Source organism: Pterocles gutturalis, unplaced genomic scaffold, assembly GCF_000699245.1.
Source record: "Pterocles gutturalis isolate BGI_N339 unplaced genomic scaffold, ASM69924v1 scaffold41223, whole genome shotgun sequence".
Classification (NCBI taxonomy): Eukaryota; Metazoa; Chordata; class Aves; order Pterocliformes; family Pteroclidae; genus Pterocles; species Pterocles gutturalis.
The window spans coordinates 537-23352 of record NW_010127134.1 but is presented as its reverse complement, the minus strand read 5'-3'; the positions used below and the strand labels follow the sequence as shown (position 1 = coordinate 23352).

General features: G+C 47.2%; 1 protein-coding gene across 1 annotated transcript; it reads left to right on the top strand.

Moving 5' to 3' along the window:
- Positions 1-14272: 14272 nt before the first annotated feature.
- Positions 14273-22609, top strand: LOC104459025 (epoxide hydrolase 1-like; the record flags this gene model as incomplete). Its single annotated transcript, XM_010079188.1, has 9 exons — positions 14273-14324; positions 15669-15692; positions 16588-16801; positions 17458-17638; positions 18416-18646; positions 18955-19084; positions 20003-20217; positions 22068-22176; positions 22484-22609. Coding segments are annotated over exons 1-9 (1259 nt in total), but the record flags the coding sequence as incomplete, so codon positions are not given.
- Positions 22610-22816: the final 207 nt, after the last annotated feature.

The window sequence follows — 22816 nt, the reverse complement described above, 5'->3', positions numbered from 1 at the left end:
CTTAATGATTCTGTGATTCTATGAAAGAACCAAGGGGTCCACAAGCAAGGCTGTCCCCCTCTCCTGTTCCTGACCACTTAGGAGATGAGGAAGGCAGGACGCAGGGTACACTTGCGAGAAAAGTACCATCGCAGGCTGGAAGGCAGTGAGCTCTGCTGCACAGTTACAGCTGCAGTTCCCCAGTTATCAAACATGCCTGAATGAGCCATTATATGCAAATGAAAATCAAGAGGCCAGTTTCTGACATTAAGTTTTGAAGTTTAATTCTCTGGGATTTCACAGCTGTTTGCAGATACTGGAGTGGTAGGCACGTTACAAGTAATGGTTCGAATTTGGCCGGAGCTTACTGGTGTGTTCTGCTCTGCGTTAGGCAGACAATAGCTCCCTGTGGTGGGGACTGGCAGAAGGGAGAGATCAGTAAACAGTAGAAAGAGCTTAGAGATGCTGAGGGAGAATATTTAGAAAAGGATAAGCTGTTCAGTTTGGGCTGTTTCTTCTTGGTTAGTTTTTTTTTTTTCATCCTTCTCCATCAGGACCCTCTAGGGCAAGAAATTTAAATGACTGAAGACTGGGCCTTTTTGTACTGCCTAAGTGACACAGGAGCATAAGGTCTGCAGAAGTTGGCTGAGCCACTTTCAAAAATCCCTCAGAGACGTCAATGTGGGTGGCAGCATTTCCCAGAGGATTTAGGAAAAAAGAGAGGATGAGCAAGGAAGATCTGAGGAGAGGGAGTTCAGCCATTGTATGAGTAAGTGGTGGCTTGATAGAGCAGCGTGCAGAATAAGGGAGGCAGGGGTAGCCAGGGTTTTGAAAGGAAGGCTACGGACAATGAAAGGAAGGCAGGAAAAAGATACAAAAATGGGGAATAATATGACTCATGCGCTAAGTGAGAAAAACGAGTTTTGGCAGCTGAACCGTGTATAGAGGCAGGCAGTGTCACTAGCCCATTCTGGCTTTTCCGATGGCAAGTTTTGCATCGCGGATGGATTAACATGGCTTAGGACTAATGACCCAGTGCAGTGGTTCAGATCTCCCTTCCCATCATGGATTGGATGGCATCCCGCAGTTAAACGCTCATGTGTTGTGATCACACAGGTTCATTTAAATCTTTACAGAAAAGCCGCCCCATGAAAGAAGCTGCCACAGCAGAAAAGGGTACGAGCAGGGCCATGCTCGGTCATGTCCCCGGAAGAGCAGTGCAAGGCTGCAAGGATCCCAGCCCTGCTACCCTGAGCTAGCAGAGCCTGGGGCAGACAGCAGCTGCACTGGGCTACCTCCCAGGAGCAGGGTGGATAAGATCAGCCAACATCTGTTCCCCTTTAATCTCTTGTTCCTCTATGTTTTGTTATAGCGCTTTTGTGTGTAATGAGTTGCACGCTCTGGCACGTCCCCAGCCCCCCTCCTGGATGGTGGTTCCTCGGGCAGGCAGTGCTGCTGGGACAGAAGAGCTCTCCCAGTCTGGGATGTTTTGGGAGATGGTGCAGGCTACAGACTCAAGTGTGTTTCTGCTCCTCCTGCCCTGTCAGACTCGGCAGGATTCCCAGGGCTCACCAAACCCCATCAGGAAGAGGCTGAACCATGCAAGGGTTCCCCTTCGTGTCACTGCTTCCAGTTGTTTTGATTACAAGGGGTTCGTGTCAGGACAACATCCAGGGCTTCCTTGCACTCACACGCCACTGCACAGTGTCTGCACCTGGAGGGGCCACGCGCCTGGAGCCACCGAGGCTTTTACCCTTGTGCACACGCCATTGAACATACTCAGCTGCGTTATGAGAAATGGAAAGAGGGGCATAACATACTCACAGTCTTCCACAAGGGCCTTGTGCTTTCTCAGCTTCCACTGCTGCCTCCAGAAGTTCACTGTGATCCTGGGAAGGGAGCCAAAGATGATCTCCTGCCGAGAAAAGCGGTCACAGATACTCTATGGCATCTTTCTCCATTTAACCCCCTGCTGAAGGAACTCACAAAGCAGCATCCCGGGCAGCAGCCCGGAGGGTGACGGTTTCTTGTGATACAAAGGGGTTAGACAGGCTTGAGGAGGGGAGATGCTTTTCTCTCCAAATAATGTATGAAACTCTAGATAACTTCCTTCTGCCTTGGTTTTTGATGGCATCCCAGCAACTCCTCCGGGTCAGGAAACACAAGAGGATAATATTAATTGCCTTCCACCTCTGAGCCTTTTGAAACATGAGGGCCAGGATCCGTGCAAATGTTTGTCATCCAGGAAATCACCAGCAAGAGGAACATAGACGGGGTTGAACTTAGCTGAAGTAGTGAGGCACCAGCTTCTGCACGATAGCACGCTGAAGCCAGGAGCAGTAATGCTGGCAGTCTCGCACGTGGTAGAGCAGTTTAGATGGAAAAGAGATGTCAGGAATACACAATGGGACAGATATCGGAGGCCAGCAAACCCAGAGCGACTCCAAAGGATTGTGAAATGACCCTTCTCCATGTCCAGCTGTAAGACAAAGCTGGCTGGATCTATATTCCCAAAACTCAGAGCAAGGGAGGATGAATAAAGCATGAGGCCCTAAGCAGAGGGGGCTGCTCGCTTCCAGATTTCCCAGCCCAACATCATTTCACACTGGCCAGTGTGTCTCTGCTTTGCTGGATGCATTTTCCTCCTCTTTAAGTCAAAAGGAGAAAGGATGGGATAATGGCACGCTGCAGCTAAAGTAAAAGAGCGAGAAAGCACCTGGAGAGCTGAGCTGCTGCCCTGCTCACACATTGGAGAGGCAGGAGCCAGCACACAGACAGAATCTCTGTACCCAGCGATAGCTGCGACCTGTTGGTGACGCACCAGCAGATTTTGGACACCTTTTCCTGTCCCTGTTTCTGTGCTAGAGGGAGGATGCTGGACTTTCTTACGCCTCCTCCCTGGGGGTCTGTGCAGTAGGCAGGGGCTGTCCTGGCTGGGGAGCACGTGTAGTTGTGGAACCTATTGCTGTTCCACAGGTCGTTGTTCAAGGGCTCATCCCTTCTTTCACGCTCACAACATATCCTATTTTGCAGAAGCCAGTGAAAACAGGATATGGTGAAATCAAACGATCCTCTGACTGCTTCTCCCAGGAAAACACCCTATGGGCAAGGACCCTACAAAGCCAGGTGGGAACTGCCAGGAAAAACAAAACTGTCTCCTAGTGGTGACTTCCCCTCCAGTTAGGGGGCCCTCTGCCATACCTTCTGGAACAGAACAGTTTGTATCTCCCTCTTCATGTCTCCGCACAGGTCAGGTACTTGGATGCATTGCCAGACACCCTTTGTATGGTGCTTTGCAACAGTGGAACCGTAGGGTAGGAAGTATTAGCAACCAACACGGAGCAATAAGCACTTCAGAACTGGTCTCCTCCTTTCCCCTTCTCATCCTCAGCTCAGAGATACCCAGTCTGGGAACCTGCAGAGGATGCTGGTAAAGAATAGATAGAGCTTTAGGTTGCCAGAAAAGCCATGGGTTAGGGCCCTTTATTGGAAAATCACTTTGCCTTTTTTTCCCTTAACAATTTCTTCTAAATTTACAGGATAGGGACCTGTCTTAGGGGCTTACATGCTCCAGGTCCCAGATGCTGTTCCATGGAGGCATGAAAGCCTTTTGGGCCCAGAGCTGCCCACATCAACTATCCAGAAGATGGGAAGAGAAATTTGTCCTTTTTCCTGGGAACCAGTGGTTCTCAAAACAAATGAACACTCACTTGGTTTGCTTTTGCTTAAACAGAAGTCCAGGCTTGAATGGGTATTAGAGAGAAAACAAAAGCTGTTTGCTCTTTGATTATTAATCTTTAACAGAAACCTGAAAACAGCGGGCTGTGGGGATAATGCTCTAGTGGAGAAGGTGCATTAGTCTGCCTCCAGGGGCCCAGATAGGCTGATGTATTTGAGTGTTGACTCCTCATTCTCAGAAAAAAAATATTGCTGCAGACTGTAGGAGAGGGATCTGGTTAGCCATATTCGCAAGTATGCCCTCTGAGAGGAGCCCATCTTTTTTTCCTTTTTTTTTTTTTTTTTTGTTAAAGACCTGTCAATTGGTACAGTTCAGTCCTACAACAGGACTGCTAGAAGAATTAGGATTTTCTTTTTTAAATAGGGTATCTCGGAAGGGAGGAGGGGTTGCTGTCTCTTACTGCTTTCTCTTTGGAGTCAGTTTAGTTACTGGAGCTCGCTCTGCTTCCCAAATTTTCAGGCTCCATCACACTTATTCCTGCTACAGCATCAGTGTTTAATTGCAGCATAGCAACTGTATATAAACTCTAACAAGGATGAAGTAACAGCAAGACAGACTTCCAGGAAGGCCAGTCAGGTCTAGTCAGGAGTTTGAGCAAGCTTGTTAGAGCACACTGCTGTGGCTTCGCTGCTGAGGCTTCACTGCTGCTGACATCCTGACTACTTGGAGCTAGATGAGTCTGACTGTGCAGCACTCCCTTCTCCAATTGCATCTTAAATAAGGAACATCTTGCGGATCCTTCTGCAAAGTTCTGGTGTAACTGGGCACCTCCACACAGACCCAGTGGCCACAGATCACCCTGAAGCTCTCAGCCCTGCACTTTTTAAGAAAAGGAATCCCAAATCCTGTGCCACTGAGATGCGAGTCTACAGCTGCTAATCATTTCCCGTCAGGATTAGCTGAGCCTGCTCCACGTCCACTTAGGGGCCAGGCATGTACGAAAATGCTGGACAGCTTTCTGTGGTTGCAGGGAGCTCTGTGCAAGGGGCTGATTTTCATGCAGGCACGTTCCAAGGGCTGGTGTGGCTAACGCAGGGTCAGAAGGGGATAGCCTAGCACGGGCAGGCTGGCAACTCCTACCAAATGCCAGGCCATGCCTCTTAGCACCATTTTCTTGCGTCGTGCCTACAGGGACACGCAGAGCCCCTGGAACACTGCATAAGCTTTTCTCTTCCTGAGCAGAGGACGGATGCTAACCTACCCCGAGTGCCACAGCTTTAGCTCTGCAGCTTAGCTCTGCCTTCAGCACTGGCACGGTGTGATCCTGCCAACTATGTACATTTCCAGGTTTCTAAATCCGCTCTTTGTCCTGAAGAGGCTCAGGCAGCACCAGGGCTTGCGGGGCCACAGCTCTGATAGCTTGCCCAGTGCATCCAGCTCACCCCGTTCCATCCTCCTCAACCCCTTACTGGAAGATCCCTTGCGCCTCTCTCCCACCTTGTCAGGCAGCTGGGGAGGGTCGCCTGCCCCTGAGGAGGGACCAGGCTGGACCGATTCTGTCCTGGCCATCGTATAGGCCATTAGGTGTGTTCCCACTGTACCATGCCTGCTTCTCAGTCCACTTGAGTCCTCCGGCACAGCCCTCCCAGCCCATGGCTCTGCCGGTTCATCAGCACAGCGAACACCTCATTGCCCACTGCCATGGGGCTCTGCCCAAGTTGTGCTACAGCAGACAAATCCCTGCAGCGAGGAAGCCAAACCTGGGCTGCAGGACTTCTGTGTCCTGTCTCTAGACCTGTCTGCACACATAGGTGGCACTTCACATCAATACTGTCAGCTCAGGGTTCCCTTCCACGCCTTGTTCTAGGCACCAGCTCAGTGTTTGCACGGGCCAGGATGCCTCCACTTCCCTCCTCACCAGAAAAATAATTGTCCAGAATCAGGGCAAACAGTGATGTGTCCCATGGGCTGCCTCCAGCCACTGTCATGCCTGACCAGGGACCCAAACACCTGCTTCCTTTTAAAGGTATGGGAAGTTGGAGAAGTAGCTCTGGCCTGAATCAGTGTTGCTCTGGAGCACCCCCAAATATATGTCATAGGCTGGCAAAGGAGAAAGATCCTTCTTGGGACCATATATATTTTGAAAGTTGTGGATGGGAGAGAGCAGCTTGGATTTCCCTGAAGTTCTGACACTTTTCTTGGAGGAATGACTTCTCTTTTTCAAAGAATTTCTGACTTCATGGTATTGCAATCTTCCAGCCCCTACAACACTCCTGTGCTTTACCCACTAGTCATCTCCTGACTCTCACATAGACTATGAGCTGCTCTTCTTCACCCAGTGTCTGTTCCTGGCCCGTACTATGCTTACCCTGACAGAGCTTTGATCTCGCATTAGAGAATCAGAATATTAACACCTCCAATTCACAGCCCAGTATCTCACACGTAGGAAAAATACAACAGGAAGTCCAGGGACATTTTCCTTGCCTCATTTCCACCAATTACTCAGAGTTCTATCTTCCTTTATTATGCTGAATAATTTTTCTTTGCTCTTCAAATATTTGGAGGCCAGGATCCTGCTCCTAATCCATCATCCCTTAGGCAAACTAGATTTTGCTTTTGTAATGTTTTTTTCTGCATAGTAGCTCCAACCTCCTAATCATCTTTGTTGCTGTTCTTTGAGCTGCTTCTCATTTGTCACGATTTTTCTGGTAATGCGGTTCCTGGAAGCGAGCGCAATATTCCAGGAGCCCTGCGTGTCCCATTGCGTGTGTGATGTTGCCCTCAGGTGGCTACTCCAGAGAGAAGACACCGCTTTGGGAAAAAATCCTCCGATATATTTGGGACAGGGATTTGTAACTGCCGGGGAGCTGCGGGAAGGATAACGCTGCACTGTCCTAAGTGATGCCTTTGTGACAGAAAGCAGGATGACACTGGCTGGTTCTGGCTGTCCATCCTCAGCTGCAGCTCTCTGTGTTTTAAGTGTGTTTCTCCATGTGGATGCTGCTGTGCTTAAAGAGTCACAGGAAGAATCTCAGCTTTAGTGAGCCACACAAAGCTGAATGGGAATCCTAAGATACAAGACACAAGAACTGACAGACTTGAACTATCACCAGCGTTATTAATACTCATTTTATCATTACAGCTACTTGTCTTGGTCACATTTTTCAGCAATTCATTTTGTCTCAAAATTATATCCATCATAAAATTTGATTTCCTTTCTTTATTGCACCAGGTGTTGTGTAACTCCTAGATTCTAATTCATATAAAGTCAGGGAAGATGCTCAGAAGGTGACAAGAGACTTTATGAAAGGTCAAATTAGAAACTCATTGTGCTTGTCTCTCCCCTAACTCAACTCTTCGCAAGGCTAAACCATCCTGCTCACTCGTTCCCTTCTCCCATCACAGCCTCCACTGGCCCAGTGATTATGGTAACAATTTTTTTCTGCCTTTTCTATTCCTCTCTGCCCTTTTGTTATGGAAGTGACCATACCTATCACTGATTTCAGGGTGGAGACACACAGCTGATTTATTTTAAGAATTATTATGCTAAAATATATATTCCTGACCTATTTAATATATGACATCTTTGGTTTTGCTTTGCTCTGCACTGAGCTTCCTCTCTAAACACTGCGCTATCCCCAGAGGTGCCCAGAGCTTTTCCCTGAGATCAGCTATAACTCAGGGGGTTTAATTTAAATATTAGGTAAGTGATATTTTTTTCCAGCTTCCCTTAACTTACGCTGGCATACAGAGAGCTCCAGCTGCCATCACTTTGTCCCACTTCCCTAACTTTTGGTTCATTCCTGTTCCCACCAAATGCAAATGCCAAAATATGTATCGAGTTTAAAAGGAGCAGCCTTTTGAAGTTTTTCCCAGTCTTTCTGTATGTTACATACATTTGGCTACCTCACCGAACACTTCATCCTCTGGATGTGGTGCAAAAGTAAGGGGTGGTCCCCCTCACAGCACTGAAGACTTTGCCATTGGAACTAAAGGATCCGGACGGGATCATTCTTGGCTACCCTACATCTCAGCGCTGACCACGGGGGATGCCTTGCAACTCCTGGCCATGCAACATTGCTAAGAAATGGATGCTTTCTCCTAGGTGTTCTTGCACAACATCACTTTAGTTCCTTGTTTCTTGCAGAACCAATGCTTGTACAATCCCTTGGTGTGGATATAGGGGTGTTCTCCCAGGAACTTTGGGATCTGTTTGCCCATTTCACCAACTTGGGCAAGCAGACATTTCAAAAAGAGTTCTGAAAGGTGTTTCTACAGGTTTCATGAAAATGGATTGCTTTGGGAAGTGAGGGGGGATTTTATAAACATGCTTAGAGAAAACAAAATCTTTTAACAATTCAGCTTGAAAGTTTTTGTGTCTGTGCTTGCAAAATACAAATTCTTTGTATTTGCAAATAGGAGCTGTATTTTGCAAATACATGTAGGAAATGAGGCTTCATTAGTTCCCCTGCTTGTGGAACTGCTTATTAATCTCTGGCAAGGATTCATCCTGCAAGCTGTTGTTGCCAAGTTTGCTTAAAAGCCACTTGCAAAGGGCTTTATCTTTGTACCTTTGGGAAGGGCCAGTCCGTTATGTATGCTGGGATTATGCTTAGATAAGTCTTTCCAAGAATACTGAAAAGCTGGAGGAGAGAAAAAAACTGTGCTTACAGACTTGTTGACAGAGCCTTGCTTATGCTATTCAGATTGATACCTTAAAATACAATACCTAATTATTTTCCCAGCTGTATTTGTGGGTCTTCGTAGAAGGCTCAAGGTCCATATTGCTGTTTTTTTTAGATGAGATGTCTGCAGTGCTGTTATTACATTATACTCAAATAACCCTGGTTTTCCAGACTAGCTGTTTTTAATGAAAAATGAAAATCATATCCTTATGTTAGAAGTTCAGCTGATTCAATCTTCATTTTCTTAATGCTTCTGGACCTGAGGAGTTTCTTCATATTACTGTTGTTGTTGTTGTTATACAATGTAGGCATAACAACTAATAATGGACCGTAAGAAAAACCATAGAGAGAATAAATAAATATTCAGAAAGATTTCCAAATAGCTAGCAGAGTTCCTGAAAAGGGAGGAAATAATGCACAGGATCAGAGCAGAAAACTTTCCAAAATTTCCAGTGAACTGAACACATCATGAGACCAACTTCTCACAAAACACATCTCCTCTTGCACGTTTCTTCAGGCTTGCGAAGGGGAGCTCCCACTCTCCAGCAGCTCCTTGGCTGCCTCCCATATGGATTGTGGGAGCTCTGCAGGTGCCTGAGGCTCAGCTGATGTCTTTGCAAAACCCGTGCTTACGTTTGGGCTTCTCCTTTTCCCTCTGAAGCCCTTCTTTGCAAGGGCTAGTTTGGGGAAGCTGGCTATGCAGAACTATGGCAGAGCAACAGGACAAAGACAACCTGCCCCTCACGCAGCTGCTGAGCTCTGATGCCCACCGAAAGCAAGACCAGGAGTTTGCTGAGATAAGGATGGAGAAAAGGAACTTGGGATCTGGCCTGTGATAATAGTTACTGCCACAGGATCCCCAGCAGTGGTCACCAGTATCAAGAAGGATGGAGATCATTCTCTGCCATTTCTTTTTCCCTCAGCCAGATATGATAATTGCTTTTATAGATTTTTTTTTTTCATAAAATCATAGAATCATTAAGGTTGGAAAAGACCTCAAGGATCATCAAGTCCAACCGTCAACCCAACACCACCTAACCCACTAAACCATGTCCCCCAGCGCCACATCTACACGTTTCTTGAACCCCTCCAGGGATGGTGACTCCACCACTTCCCTGGGCAGCCTGTTCCAATGCCTCATCACTCTTTTGTTAAACTAAATAAATTACTGAGTCTAGACCCCCTACGCATAGTGATTTATCTGCAACCCTTTGTTGAAGATAAGGCCTTTGTTTCTGCCACCGATGCTTCTGCCACTACAGTCATGACAAATCATTCAGGATGTTCTTTTCCATAAGATATTTATATCTATATTGTCCTACAGATCTTAAGACTAGTCCCTCCCTCTAGTGCCTTTGGTCAGTTGCATCCTTTTCTTCAATAATTCTTGCTTTTTTTGCAAGATGATAATTTTACATGGTTTGGAGCAATGGTTGCAGGAGATACACAAAGCACTCCTAAGATTATAAAACAACAAAAATGACATAACTGACCGGGGTTTAAAGTCATATCTGTACTGATTGTATGGAGTTTCCTTCTGTATAAGAAATTCCTCATGCCCAGGCTGATGGGCACCTGGATTAGCTGAGCCGAGTCCGCAAGCCTCCACCACACTCACCAAAACACCAGCCATGTGTCCAAGCCCCAGAGGGCTCTGTCTCACATTACGCTCCAGGATTAACGGTCCTAGTGTGCAGCATAGCGGGACCCATATCCCAGAGCACACAAAGGACCCGGACCCCCAGTTTTCGGTGCGTGGCTGGGGACACATGCAGGGACCATCACGTTTTGCGCATCTGGGCTCTGAGCACCGGTTCCCAGCGCCTGCTGCCCGCCTCCCATCACCGATATCCCTGAGATTATCCCCAGGGTATCAGTGACCTAAATACACTGTTTTGGACTTGAAAGTTGCTTTTGTTTTTAATGTTGCTGAGTCTCTAAAACCAGCACACGTAACAAACTGCCTGTTTCCAAGCAGCTGTTGTGTAACTTCGCTCCCCACCCTCAGAGATGTTGCCTACCATGGTTTAATGGGCTGGGTTTCACTGGGAAGTGCCTGGGGAAACCTCTTAGCTCCCTAATTACCATCCGAAGGGGCCAGTCCTTGCTGGAGGTAGCAGTGAAACATTTGTGAGGTCTCCTGAGAATAAGGGAGGCAGTTTCCCTCTCCAGCTGGGGAAACACGAACATTTATTCAACATATAGGGCAGAACAGAGGACTAAAGAGAAGGAAGGAGGGGAGGCACTTGCAGAAATGATGATGGGCGTTCTAGGCAAGAAAGGAACATTTGTGAAAAGGGAGGAGGAGATAGGAGAGGTTGTCCCTGGCCCTCCCAAGTTGTTCATGGCTCCTGCAATCTGAGTTTATATAAGATACGGTGGAGCAGCACGGAGGCCTCGTGGGCTGGCTGCTGGTGGCTGCAGGAGCAAGGTGTTGCTGCGATCTGCTCTCAGATGCTTGAGCTGGCTCTTGTTAATAAGATTCGGGAATTAACAGCTTGGAAGTGCTTAGGAGCTCAGTGTTTCCTCCAGGGACGTGATCACTGAGGCTGAGCACAGAGCCTGCCATTGAGGGCTGGAGTAAATTTTGGTGCAAAACAAATTTCCCACCAACCAGCTGAATGTCCTGAGACCTTACTGGGAGGATGGAAATTTTGCTTGTGCGTTGCAGGTAGGGTGATGTGCTTGGGGCTGTTCCTTAACTCCCAGGACACAGCCACACGTCGTAAGCTCTCCAGTTTTCCCATGTGATCCTATTTCTGGGCAGGGCTATTTTCATACAATACCAATTGAGAATAGTTGCATGTGCATGAACAGTCCCAGCTTGGATCTGCTGGACCACAGGGACTGTTCACAAGCCATGCAGGGAAATACAGCATCCAATATCTTTGGTCGGTAGGAGCAAAGATCCAGTAAAGCAAAGGAAAGCCTTGTTATTCTTAAGGACCATCCTTAAAAGCAAAGGAAGGTGAAGTCCAAAGACAGAGTGATTCCATGGGGCAAGCAGGGTTGGGGAGCCTGGACCATTAGCTTTCTAGTAATATTCTTAAGACAGTGAACCTGATTTTGCACGTGCAAAAGGAAAATTATGCAGCAAAGCCTTCACACTGTAAGATGAAGGCCAGGCTGGATGAGGCTTTGAGCAACCTGGGCTAGTGGGAGGTGTCCCTGCCCATGGCAGGGGGGGGGGAACCCGATGATCTTTAAGGTCCCTTCCAACCCAAACCATTCTGTGATTCTATTCTATGATTCTATGAAGGGCAGCACATTACAGCCGGGGCCATAAATCCCAGCGAGGGCCTTGCAATGGCTCTAAAGGTCAGAATAATCATTTCCAAGTTGCCACAGCATCTCAAGCTGTAGAAGAGCCGTGTTCATAGTTTCTGTACTCCACTCTTCCCTCTGTCCACTAGCTCATTTCAGAAGCAGAAGTCACCAGCTTTCCTCCCCATGGCTGAGGTTTCGGCATTAATGGTATTTATGAGGCTTTGGTTATGATTACATGCAATGGGCAATGAGAAAAGAACCCGATGATCTTTAAGGTCCCTTCCAACCCAAACCAGAAAGTTCAAAAAAAAAAAAAAAAAAAAAACCCCAGACAAAAAAAAAAAAAAAAAAAAAAGTGGAATTACGTGTCCTGCGAGCTCTTCTTTCCCAGTAGAGGGCACCCAGCCCTTGCAGAACTGCTGCTGGGCCTTTGGGTGCTTTCTCCAGCAGCAGGTCCCACCGCGCCAGCATCACTGGATGGGCCTGGGAGAGCTGGCGGGTTATGTTTGTTGTGTTTGGCTCCTCCTGCTTGTATCCAGCTGCTAGATCAGCTGGAAAAAAAATAATCCATTATAGTAACATTTCCATGTGAGCAGTTTCTATCGCTGCAGGGGTGATCCTGCCGACCAGTGACAAGAGCAAGAAGAGAAAAAAATAGGAAATGAGCTCTCTGTTAGTATGGGATTCATGCAATGGAAACGTAGGAAATCCCTTTATAAAATTATGCCAAGGGGCTGTGGGATGGCAGCAACTGGAAGTTTAGATGGAGATGCAATAGTGATATACAGTACATCAAATATTATTCTCTCACCCCTCAACCCCCTCCCGGCCCCCGCCACAACAGCAGCTGAACCAGCAAAATCACAGCACTGGGACAGAGTCAGAAAACTTTCTAATGGTGCCCTGAGGAGGCTTTTAAAAAATGGATTTGCTAGGACATCTGTCATTAAGAATTAGGGAACCTGCCCCAGTGCAGGGAGATGCTCTGGGACACGTTTGCAGGTCCTTTCCTGTAGGATTCCCCTTTCCCTTTATGGGGCATGCATCAAGATCTCGTGGGAGGCAGCCTTGTTGACTCCAGCAAGCAGTTTCTGTCTGGATTTTTGCATATTGTCCACTAGAGGTTGGAAGAGGTGGGGGTGGGAAACCTTGTTTTCCAAGGGAGACGCTGCTGCAGCATCCCAGGGCAGGATTTCCCCTCTGCCCACCAGCACTCGGACAAAACTCCTCCATATACCCTGCATTTCAGTAGATGGGATCCTGGCATCTCAGCTCTTCCAGATTTGTCACAGGGGGTTTGTTGCCTTTTAGCCCCAGGGTCTTAATGGCCTTGGTGTGTCCCCTTCTATCTTCAGCAAAAGCTGTTCTGATTCTCACAAATCTTTTAAACAGAGAGCAGCAACTTGTATCTTTTCTCTGCAGCTTTAGCTAGCTCTGCTGGCTCTTTTTCCACATTCCTGGTAGAGATAATTTCACTCTCAGATGTCTGAGCCAGCCCTTCCTCTGCCAGCCTTTGTGCTTTTTCTCAGTGCTAGGTAAGAAGTAGAATATTCCCAACGTCTCATCGCATGGAGATAGGAACCATTTCCTCTGACAGTAAAATGCAGCTGTTCCTGGAGTGAAGCACAGCAAGGATGCTCTGCAACAATTTAGGAAGGAGAAGCCTTTTTCCAGGAAGATTTTACCAACCATGGGGGAAATTCAATCTAGCTTCCTGAGCTAAATCAAAGCATTGATTTCTGTGGAAAATGAAAAACTTAACTTCTACTTTTTGTTTTCTTTTGGCTGCTGCAAATCGCAGGTGCACATGGAACAGAGCCACATCATACAGATGTTGGAAGGGACACCTGGGGGTCAGCTCATCCCCCCTCCTGCTCAGGGCAGGTCCAGGTAGGTCAGGTTGCTCAGTGCCTTGTTCCTCTCAAATTTGGAATGCCTCCAAGGATGGCGACCCCACGTCCTGGCTGGGCCCCTGTCCCTGTGCCTGAATACCTCTGTGGTGAACTGATGGCTCCTCATATCTAACCAGAAATTCCCTTGGAGCAATTTGCGTCCATTGCCTTTTGTCCTTCAACCGTTGCTCCCCCAAGATGAGTCCAGATCCATTTTTCCTGTGCTCTCTGCTAGCTAGCTGTAGACAGCAATCAGACCGCACCATCTGTCATCTCTTCTCCAGGCTGAACAAGCCCAGGTCTCTCTGTCTCTCCTTGCACACCACGTTCTCCGGTCCCCTGGCAGCTTGGTGGCCCTACACCACCACAGGTGGGCTCTCTACAGCCTTTCCTCTACCAGCAAGGCCAAAACTGGGCATGGCACCCCAGATGTGGTCTCACAAGTGCCAAAGAGAGCGAAGCATCACTTCACGCAGCCTGCTGGCTAACATCCTTGCTGCCCAGCCCTGTACAGGGACACCTTGTTGGCTCAGGCTCAGCCGAGGACCTCAGGACCTCTACTCCACAGAGTTGCTTTTGGCATCCAGCCTGCGCTGGTGCACAGGGCTAGTCCCTCCCCGTGCAGAACTTTGCATTTGCCTCCCTTGAAGTTAATTTGCAACTGCCCAGTTAGGCAATAGGTGGCACTAATGGATGATACAGCTTTTATCATCACTGCGGAAGAGGAAGCCAGCAGAGGGGGGGACACCTGGATTGCTTCACTCGAGCAGCGGCCAGGCGAGGAGGAGCAGACATGTGGCGGGAGTTCCTTCCAAATGCCTGGTGAGATCCCCTCGGCATGGGTTGGAGGGACCCTGAACGGGGCTCACTGGGGCTGGGGCAGGACCCCTGCAGGGTCACCAGGCCATCGGAGGGTGGGAGCGTGTGGCTGAGTTCTCCTGACCGTGAGCAGGGAGGAGTTTTTGTTAGACTGAGCCTTGCTTTGTGTCACTCAGAGAGCTGCTTCTGGGACATGCTTGCTTTGTTAGGAAGTGCTGAGTTTATGCATATTGCCATGCTAGCTGCTTTCATGCTTCTGACTCGCTGAAGTCTGGGAGGTAAGTGCAGGGAGATATTACTACCTGTTGCATAAGCTGCTCAGCCTCCAGGGAGCTGAAGAGAACCCTATTCTTCCTTGCCTGGGAGTGGTTGAAGGAACTACCTCCTTAAAAATCCCATTTAGGCTGTCTCAGAGATCATTACCAAATTGCCCTGTCGACTGCTGGGGTCTCCAGTAGAGGCACTGGGTCCTGCTTCACAGGCAGCAGTGGGAAATGATACGAGGTAAAAAGAAACAGCCGGCGGGCTTGGGTTTTCATGGAGTTGCACATCCTTTTTTTATTTTTTTGCCTGGAGGTATTGTAATTATGACACCACGCGGCTCCCTAATCTAGCTGCCTTCCACAGGGCAGAGTAACAAGAGTTTCTCTTGTCATTTCTAATTTTGCTAGATTTCAGACTGTGCTTTTCTTGAGAGAGAATCTACCAGGCTCAAAGAGACCCAAGGAGGAGATCATCTTTTCCTTGCAGGCAAATGAGACCTCAAAACTTGGTATCCAGTCAGGAGCAGTTAGAAATATCAAAGGGATAGGAGGAGCTCACTGAACTCTGAACGGGGCAAGGTCCCACGAGCCTGTGCCCCTGCCAGCCCTGCAGCACGACAAGAACCATGTGGCTGGCAGCAGAATAATGCTGGAGCTTGGAAGTCCCCTGCCAAGGCTTTGCACGTTATCACTACAAGGCAGTCAAAATAAACTATTTTCTTGGTTGAAGTAACACAGCCGCTTGTAGGATGAAACTCTGCAAGGACACCTACCCAGTTGCTTACTGCCTTTTATCTAAATTGTGCTGAAGGAGGGAATATTATGGCAACAAGCTTGCTAAAACACAGCCCAGAAACACTGTCTCTGTGCAGCAGCAGTGCTCTGAGTCCCTCTCTTTGTGTCCCATCTAAAAAGTTGGAAAAAATAATGGCGGATGTTGCCAAGTGGCTAAACAGCTTGTTCTCCCATGGCTGGGCTATGGTGCTAGCAGGTGACATCCTTTGCACCATCCCCAGGGGTTGCTACCATTCAGACAGCACTATCAGACTATAAGGATCTTTTTTTTTTTCTTCTCCTTTTGCAGGGAGAGCATCTTGTCCCGGATCAGGTGAGTGAAATAGGTGCTCTGTGCTGAGACCTCCACTTTTTATTAACACCCTGGCTGGGGCACAGCATAGTCCCTTCCTTACCCTGTATGACGACAACAATAAAATCTTCCTTCACAGCCCCCTTGCAGCCCCCTGCAATAGCCCCAGACACCCAAGGGAATCCCAAAGAAAAGCTGGAGAGCTTGAGGCACAGGTCAGAGTGATGGGAAGGTCTGATTGCTCAGGAATTTGAACGGTTTTGAAACATGCTGCATGTCTGTTAAAACCAGCTCTGGTGACTTAGCTCCCCCACCTCCAGAAAGTCTGAAACCCTGCTGTCTAGAACAGAAACAGGGGCAGCAGGCAGAGAAGCTGAGACACCCATGGAAAGCTATGGTGGAGGGCCAGCGTTGCCCTGAAAGATGATTGAATCTGTAGGGGAGCTATATATAAAGCAGCGCAAAGAGGGGCACGTCCAGCACACGCAGCTCTCTCCAGCAGATGAAAACCCTTGTCTCTGCTCCTCAGCCCATTCTGTTTGTGCAGTGTTTATTTCTGGAGGAGTTCAGCTACTATCCCATTCACTCCAGTATCTACATTGAAATAGATTGACCCATATCCTGTTGATCCTTGTCCCCCTGGTTCACAAGGAGAGGGACAAGGAAGCCTTGTGATCAGCAAGTCCTGATCAGCAAGGACTTGAGGTCCCTAAGAAGCACTGGTAGATGTAACCCTGCCCCAAATCTTGCCTGTGATCTTCAAAAATAACAGAAACCCGCAGCCCCTGCTGAGCCCATGGGATTTCTAGGTATTTATTACTGCTCAGGCCCAACCAGAGTGAATACAGACCTCTGCATGGTCTCTTTACCCTTGACACTTCTGTTGTAGAATACAAACAATTTTATGCCTCCCCAGGTCTTGTGAATATTCTCAGAAGAATGCAATCCTAGTCCCTGTGGCCGCCCTGGGGGTTGGAGGGATGCTGGTTTGCTGGCTGAGGTCTAGACACAAGATCAAGACGATTGAAATGGGTGATGGATGGTGGGGCTCAGGTGAAAGACCCGCAAAAGGGAAAGAAGATGAAAGAATCCGTCCCTTCAAGATCGAAACGTCTGACAAAGAAATCGAGGTACCAGTGGCTGGGACATAGGGAGGGGCAGAAAGCGGTGAGGTGGAGCCAGTCCATCACCCACATTACTGCTTCGAGGTGACCTCTTGGGGGTGACAGCAGTGCACCAGTGCAGCTGCCCAGCACCATTAGGTGATGCTTTGGCTCAGTGCCCTTTATGAATGGGATTTGAGCTCAGATTCATTGCAATGCCCCGTAAAGACTTTCTAAGACCACAGACCCTCCAATGTAACCTGGGGCTGCTCCTGCGGAAAGGTTGAGCAGCAGACTTGGACAGGGGGTCTGTGGATGTGGGGTGGGGTGGGAGGCTGTGAGGACAGCACCGGTGGGGCAGGACTGAGGGGCTTCCATAGAGGGAAGGGCTGGAAGGGTGAAGAGGGGCAGGGCCTTGGCTGGGTCACAGCACCTCTGTCCATACATGCCTGACCCTAATTATCTGGCCAACTAGCAGTCAGCAGCTCAGGTTTAGCTTCTTATCATTCTCTCAGCCAGCAGTGCTGGCAAGCTCCTAGTACCAAAACTCCTAAACCAAGTTAGCAGCAAGGCAAGAGTAGGACCCAGCACTCCTGGGTGCCCCAGGGGAATGGGTAACCTATAGAAAAATATATTCCCCATATAAACGATTCAGGAGGTTATGCAGAGGCTCCCTTCTGCAGGACCTGTACCGGCGCCTGGACCAGTTCCGCTACACACCGCCACTGGAAGGGGCCGCCTTCCACTACGGCTTCAACTCCAACTACCTGCAGAAGGTGGTGGCCTACTGGAGGAACCAGTTCGACTGGCGCAAACAAGTGGAAGTCCTGAACAAATACCCCCATTTCCAAACCACCATTGAAGGTGAGGGGGCTCTCTGTGTCTTGAGCAGGACTCACTCTGAAATGCACAGAGAGAACAGGGGCATTTAAGAGGTTAAGGTGTTTAAGAGAACAGTACGTGTAACAGCTTAGTGATATGAGTGAAATATCACTAGCAGAGGCTAGTTATTAATAAACTTCTGTAGATTAAGATCATTACACAGTGGCAATAAAATTAGGTCTGCTTCAAGATGGGCTTCATCTGGCTCTGAATTTGTGATGACTAATGATGAGATTTTCTTCTGCTATTGCCTTGATGCCACCTTTGAAAATTGCAAAATTTACCCAGACTCCGAGGCTATAATTTTCCCTGCCACCCCCAAGTTTAACCAGGTGAGGTTAGGCAGACTGTGTGTAAGTGAACTGCAGGTTAAACTTCTATCTTGCACTTACTTTTTCATGTTTCTCTTTTTATCACCCACATATTTTGTAATTTTGTCATGTTTTTGCATGTGTCATGCTATTAAGTGCAGCTCTGCTTAAATACAGTGAGACCAGTTTCTCAGGAGATGGATGCTCAATCTCCTGTGACCCCAATATCTGTGTCTGGGATCAATATCTCTGTCTGTATGAAAGAGATGAGACATAGGTACAAAAAACAGGCATCCCCTTTCAGTTAGGCATCTTCTTGCCATGGGTTGATTGTGTAACCTCTGCCAGGAATGCTAATTACAACTTTGCCATCCTCCTTCTTCAGAGTCCAGAGCAGAGACTGTGATGGAACCAGAGCTTTAATTTATTTGTCTTGGATGTGTGGCAGGGATCGATATCCATTTTATCCACGTGAAGCCCCCCTACGTCCCTCACGGTCGAGCTGTTCAACCTCTGCTGATGGTCCACGGCTGGCCTGGCTCCTTCTACGAGTTCTACAAGATCATCCCTCTGCTCACAGAGCCAGCCAGGCACGGCCTGAATGAGGGTGATGTGGTGTTTGAGGTCATCTGCCCATCCATCCCAGGCTACGGCTTCTCAGAGGCACCGCACCAGAAAGGTAAGGGATGAAGAGGCTCTGCTGGAATCATTGGGGTTGTGGAACACAATGGTAGCTGGGAGCCAAGTCTGCTTTCCACTTTCTCCACTTTCCACTACATTTCCATCACCTTGTGTTCACTTTATTGCCCAGGAGCAAGGCAGAGCAGCATGTGCCTCTGTCAGGCGATGAGCTTTGGCCAGGTTGTGAAGGCTAGGACAAGCCAGTCCCCTGTACAATCATAGAATCATTAAAGTTGGAAAAGACCTCAAGGATCATCAAGTCCAGCCATCAACCCACACCACCTAAATGTTCCTCCTTACCCACAGGCTTTAACACCATAGCAGCTGCTCGGATATTTCATAAGCTGATGAACAGATTGGGCTTCAACCAGTACTATGTACAGGGAGGAGACTGGGGAAGCCGTATTACCACAGACATGGCCCAGATGCTGCCGCAGTGAGTAGCAAAGAGAACCCATGCAGAAAAGCTGCCTCCTGTTCTCACCCCATCTTCTGACTCCATCGTCCTGGTCCTGCCTTCTGCCTGCCCTGCCTCTCAGCCCCTTCTGCTGTGTTTCCTGCAGGGACATCCCCACCCCTGTGCATTCAGTGGTATTCATACACTTTGCATTGGCATTGGCCCAGCTCTCACGCTTCCTAAATTTCAGTGCTCTTTGGCTTTTCTTTCACAAGCTGCCGAAGTGCACGCTGCTGCGTTTTGATTTGAGACAGCTCATCATTCTAAATCAGGAAGGAGAGAAGGAAGGAAGGAAGGAAGGAGTTCAACCTTTCAGCAGCTGAACAGTGCGTGAAATAAAAGACTTTCCTATCTAAAATGCAGAGTTGAGAGTGATTGGAAAAGAAACATGTTACCTTCCTTAGAAGTGGGCTCATTGTTCAGCATTTAATGAAAAGTGGGCACCACAGCCATACTTCGGTCAGAGAACAGATAAAGGGGGAAAAGCTCCTAAAGCAGTGAGATTGCTGGCTGAGCAGCTCGCTGTCCCCAGCTGTGCTTCCCAGCACCCAGAGCACTGTGGCCATATGTGATCTACTCAAGCTTTGCAGAAAATACTTAACGCAGCCAGTGCAGAATGGCACAAGAGCACCAGCCAGAGCCACCAGCATGGATATGCCATCGTTTCTAAACTGAGTGCCTAAAACTAATATCAGACCAATGGCACAGATGGATGGAGATGGCACCAGCTGTACCATTTCTAACTCCCATAATTTTATTTTTTTTTGAACCATGATGAACCTGAAAGGTTTTGTGTATTTTGCCTCAGTGAAATACTTCTGTTACAACTTATTTGCTAGAAAATCTGGAGCCAGAAAATAGCTTGATTTAACCATCTGTTCATTAACTTAATTTTAGATCTGTGAAGGGGCTTCATCTGAATGTAGCCTTTGTCATGATGCAAGGTTTGAGCATGATGATTTCTGTGATGCTTGGGGCTTATGTACCATGGCTCATAGGCTTCACTAGGGAAGATGCTCGACGTATGTACCCTTTCAAGGAGAAGAATATATATTACATTTTGCGAGAATCTGGATACTTACACCTCCAAGCCACCAAACCAGACACTGCAGGTAATGAACCTTCTCTATATCGCTGTGAACACTCTATTGTAACTGCTTATAAAACAGAAAAATCTTATAGTTGAATGAAGGCCAATCATGTTTGAGAAGCAGTGAGTTTTGGTGACAGAATGCAAGACACGGGGATAAGAAATGTGTTTAAAAAAAGACAGAAACTACAACTAGCACTTTTTAAAATCTTTAAAATGGCATGCTGCTTCTCTTGGGGAAAGAGCCACTTTGCCAAAAGCCTCATGAAGTGAAGCACAAGGTCCTGAAATCAAAGCTTCTAGAAATAAATGTGGGGGAAAATAAGAAAAAAATATCATAAGCAAGTGTAATGTGAATCTTGTGGAAAGGTAGGCACAGCCCTAGCAGCTGAAAAGCCAGCAGCCTGAAGCAGTTAGTGGGGCCAGCAGATAAGCAGTCTGAAGGAAGATACAGCCATCTCAGAAAGTTACACTCATTCTTTGCATCAGTCGCCACTAGCGAGAATTATGGACTATTCCTTTATCAAAATAATCCCTCATCAGGAAAGACAGCAGAGCAGTCTCAGCCTGGTGCCAAATGTGGAGACTCTAGAACGAATAGCTCCCCATCCTGGAAATTCACTGAAAACCAAGAAACTCACACTGCAACGTGAACCAATCCAAGGACCAGTATGTCTAGTCTTTGATCAGAAAACTAGCAGGACTGTTTTAAAGAGGAGAATTGATTTACAGGTGATAATATCACAGGGAAATCATCCTTCAAAAATCAGAGCTCTGGCAGAATCAAAGAGCTGTGGATCCAGGAACAGAACATATTTCATTTCCAAAAAAGTTTTGGTTTTTTTTTTTTTGAGGTTCCTCCCCCAATGTTCTTCAAGAAATTAAACTGCTTTAAGAAAAGGATTAAGTTCATGGATGAATAAGTAGTTAACATAATGATTCAAGCATGAATAAGCAAGTTCCAGGGAGGGAGAGTATCACAAAAAACTGTGCAGGCACCTGGAGATTTCAACATGCTCCTCATACCTCTACAGAGAAAAGTTAATGCTTAAGTGAAACCTTGACAGTTATCCAGGGTTTGGTTTACTCTAAAGATAACTGCAGAGAGTTGCACAAACATTTATGTGACTAGTTGATTACACTGGCCAATAAAAACTGATGTGAACCAAGTTCAAAGCTATTTAAGTAGTGGAAGAAAATCACAATGGGCTCTGGGGTGGCTGCTGCCATGGGAGAGAATCCCTGAGTCATAGGTAGTGCTTTGAAAGGTCAGTCGGCTCAGAGTTCAAGAGAATTTTGCAAACTCTCAAAGACAGCAGAAAGAGACAAAGACAAAATCCATCATATTCAGAATCTGTTGTACCCTGTTTGCTCCGTTTCATAAATATAGTTTTGAATCAGAAAAATACAGGAAGGAGAGAAAAGGAAGACTGAAGTGACTGAGCAGCTTCCATGCAAGCACCATACATAGTCTAGGACTCTGGAAAAAGAAAAGCAGGGATTTTGTAACACGCTAAAATTGTGAAATGTAGAAAAAATAGGGGGGAAAAAAAAAACCTCACAACTTATTCCCTACTCAGTCTCAAGAAATATCCACATTATCAGTTTAGTTCTCATTAGGCAGGTTTAAAGCAAAGCTAAAGTATTTTGTGTAGGAATTACCTGAGTTCGTAGTGATGCCAGTTACAGCTGAAAATTCCACTGGGGTAAATTTGTCAAGAATAAAGTACTATGAGGTCTAGTAAAATACAGACTCTCTACTGAATTCTCCTAGGAAACTCTGAAGCAACCATGAAAGCCCAGTTTCATTTCCACTGCAGTATCGCAATGCCAGGTAACTGCAACAGCTCTCCCATTCTTCTCTTGAATTAGGTTGTGGACTGAATGACTCCCCTGTGGGGCTTGCTGCATATATTTTGGAGAAATTCTCTACCTGGACAGATAGATCATTTCTGCATAGAGATGATGGAGGCTTGGAAAGGTAAGAAAACAGATGCTCTTCCACAAGACTCATTAAAAGAATGAGTGATGCTCGTTAATGAGGAGGTCGGTAAAAGACTGGCCAGTCAAAGCTGAATTTTAAGGATGAAAGATGACATCTGAGGAGTAGCAAACTTAGAGCAGACCACCTGCAAACTACTGCTTCAGCAGCAGGCAGTTTTGCTCTGGGCACATGGGTGCCAATTAATTTGCTGCTTCAAAATTAGTGGAGAACAAGAGGAATAACTGTTCTTCAGAGCATGAGAAACAGCTGCCAATAAAATGTTGTCGTCCTTCTCTCTCAACAGCAAATACACTCTTGATGATCTTTTGACCAACGTGATGATTTATTGGGTGACATCCTCCATTGTGTCCTCCATGCGATTCTACAAGGAGAACATATCCGAGGCCCATTGGCTAAAAAACGACGCCAGGTAATGAAGTGGCAGGTGCAAGACATCTGCAAAGGAGACTGAACCACATTTGCCTGTACAAACCTTTAGATCACTTACAAGAGCAAACGTAATTAGTTACAAAAAGGAAAAAAAGCCAAGTTCTCATTTTCTTTTGATAAATACTTAAGTGTCACCTTTCTTTTGAACCTGTAATTCACACAAGGTAGCTTGTGGCCAAGACAATGC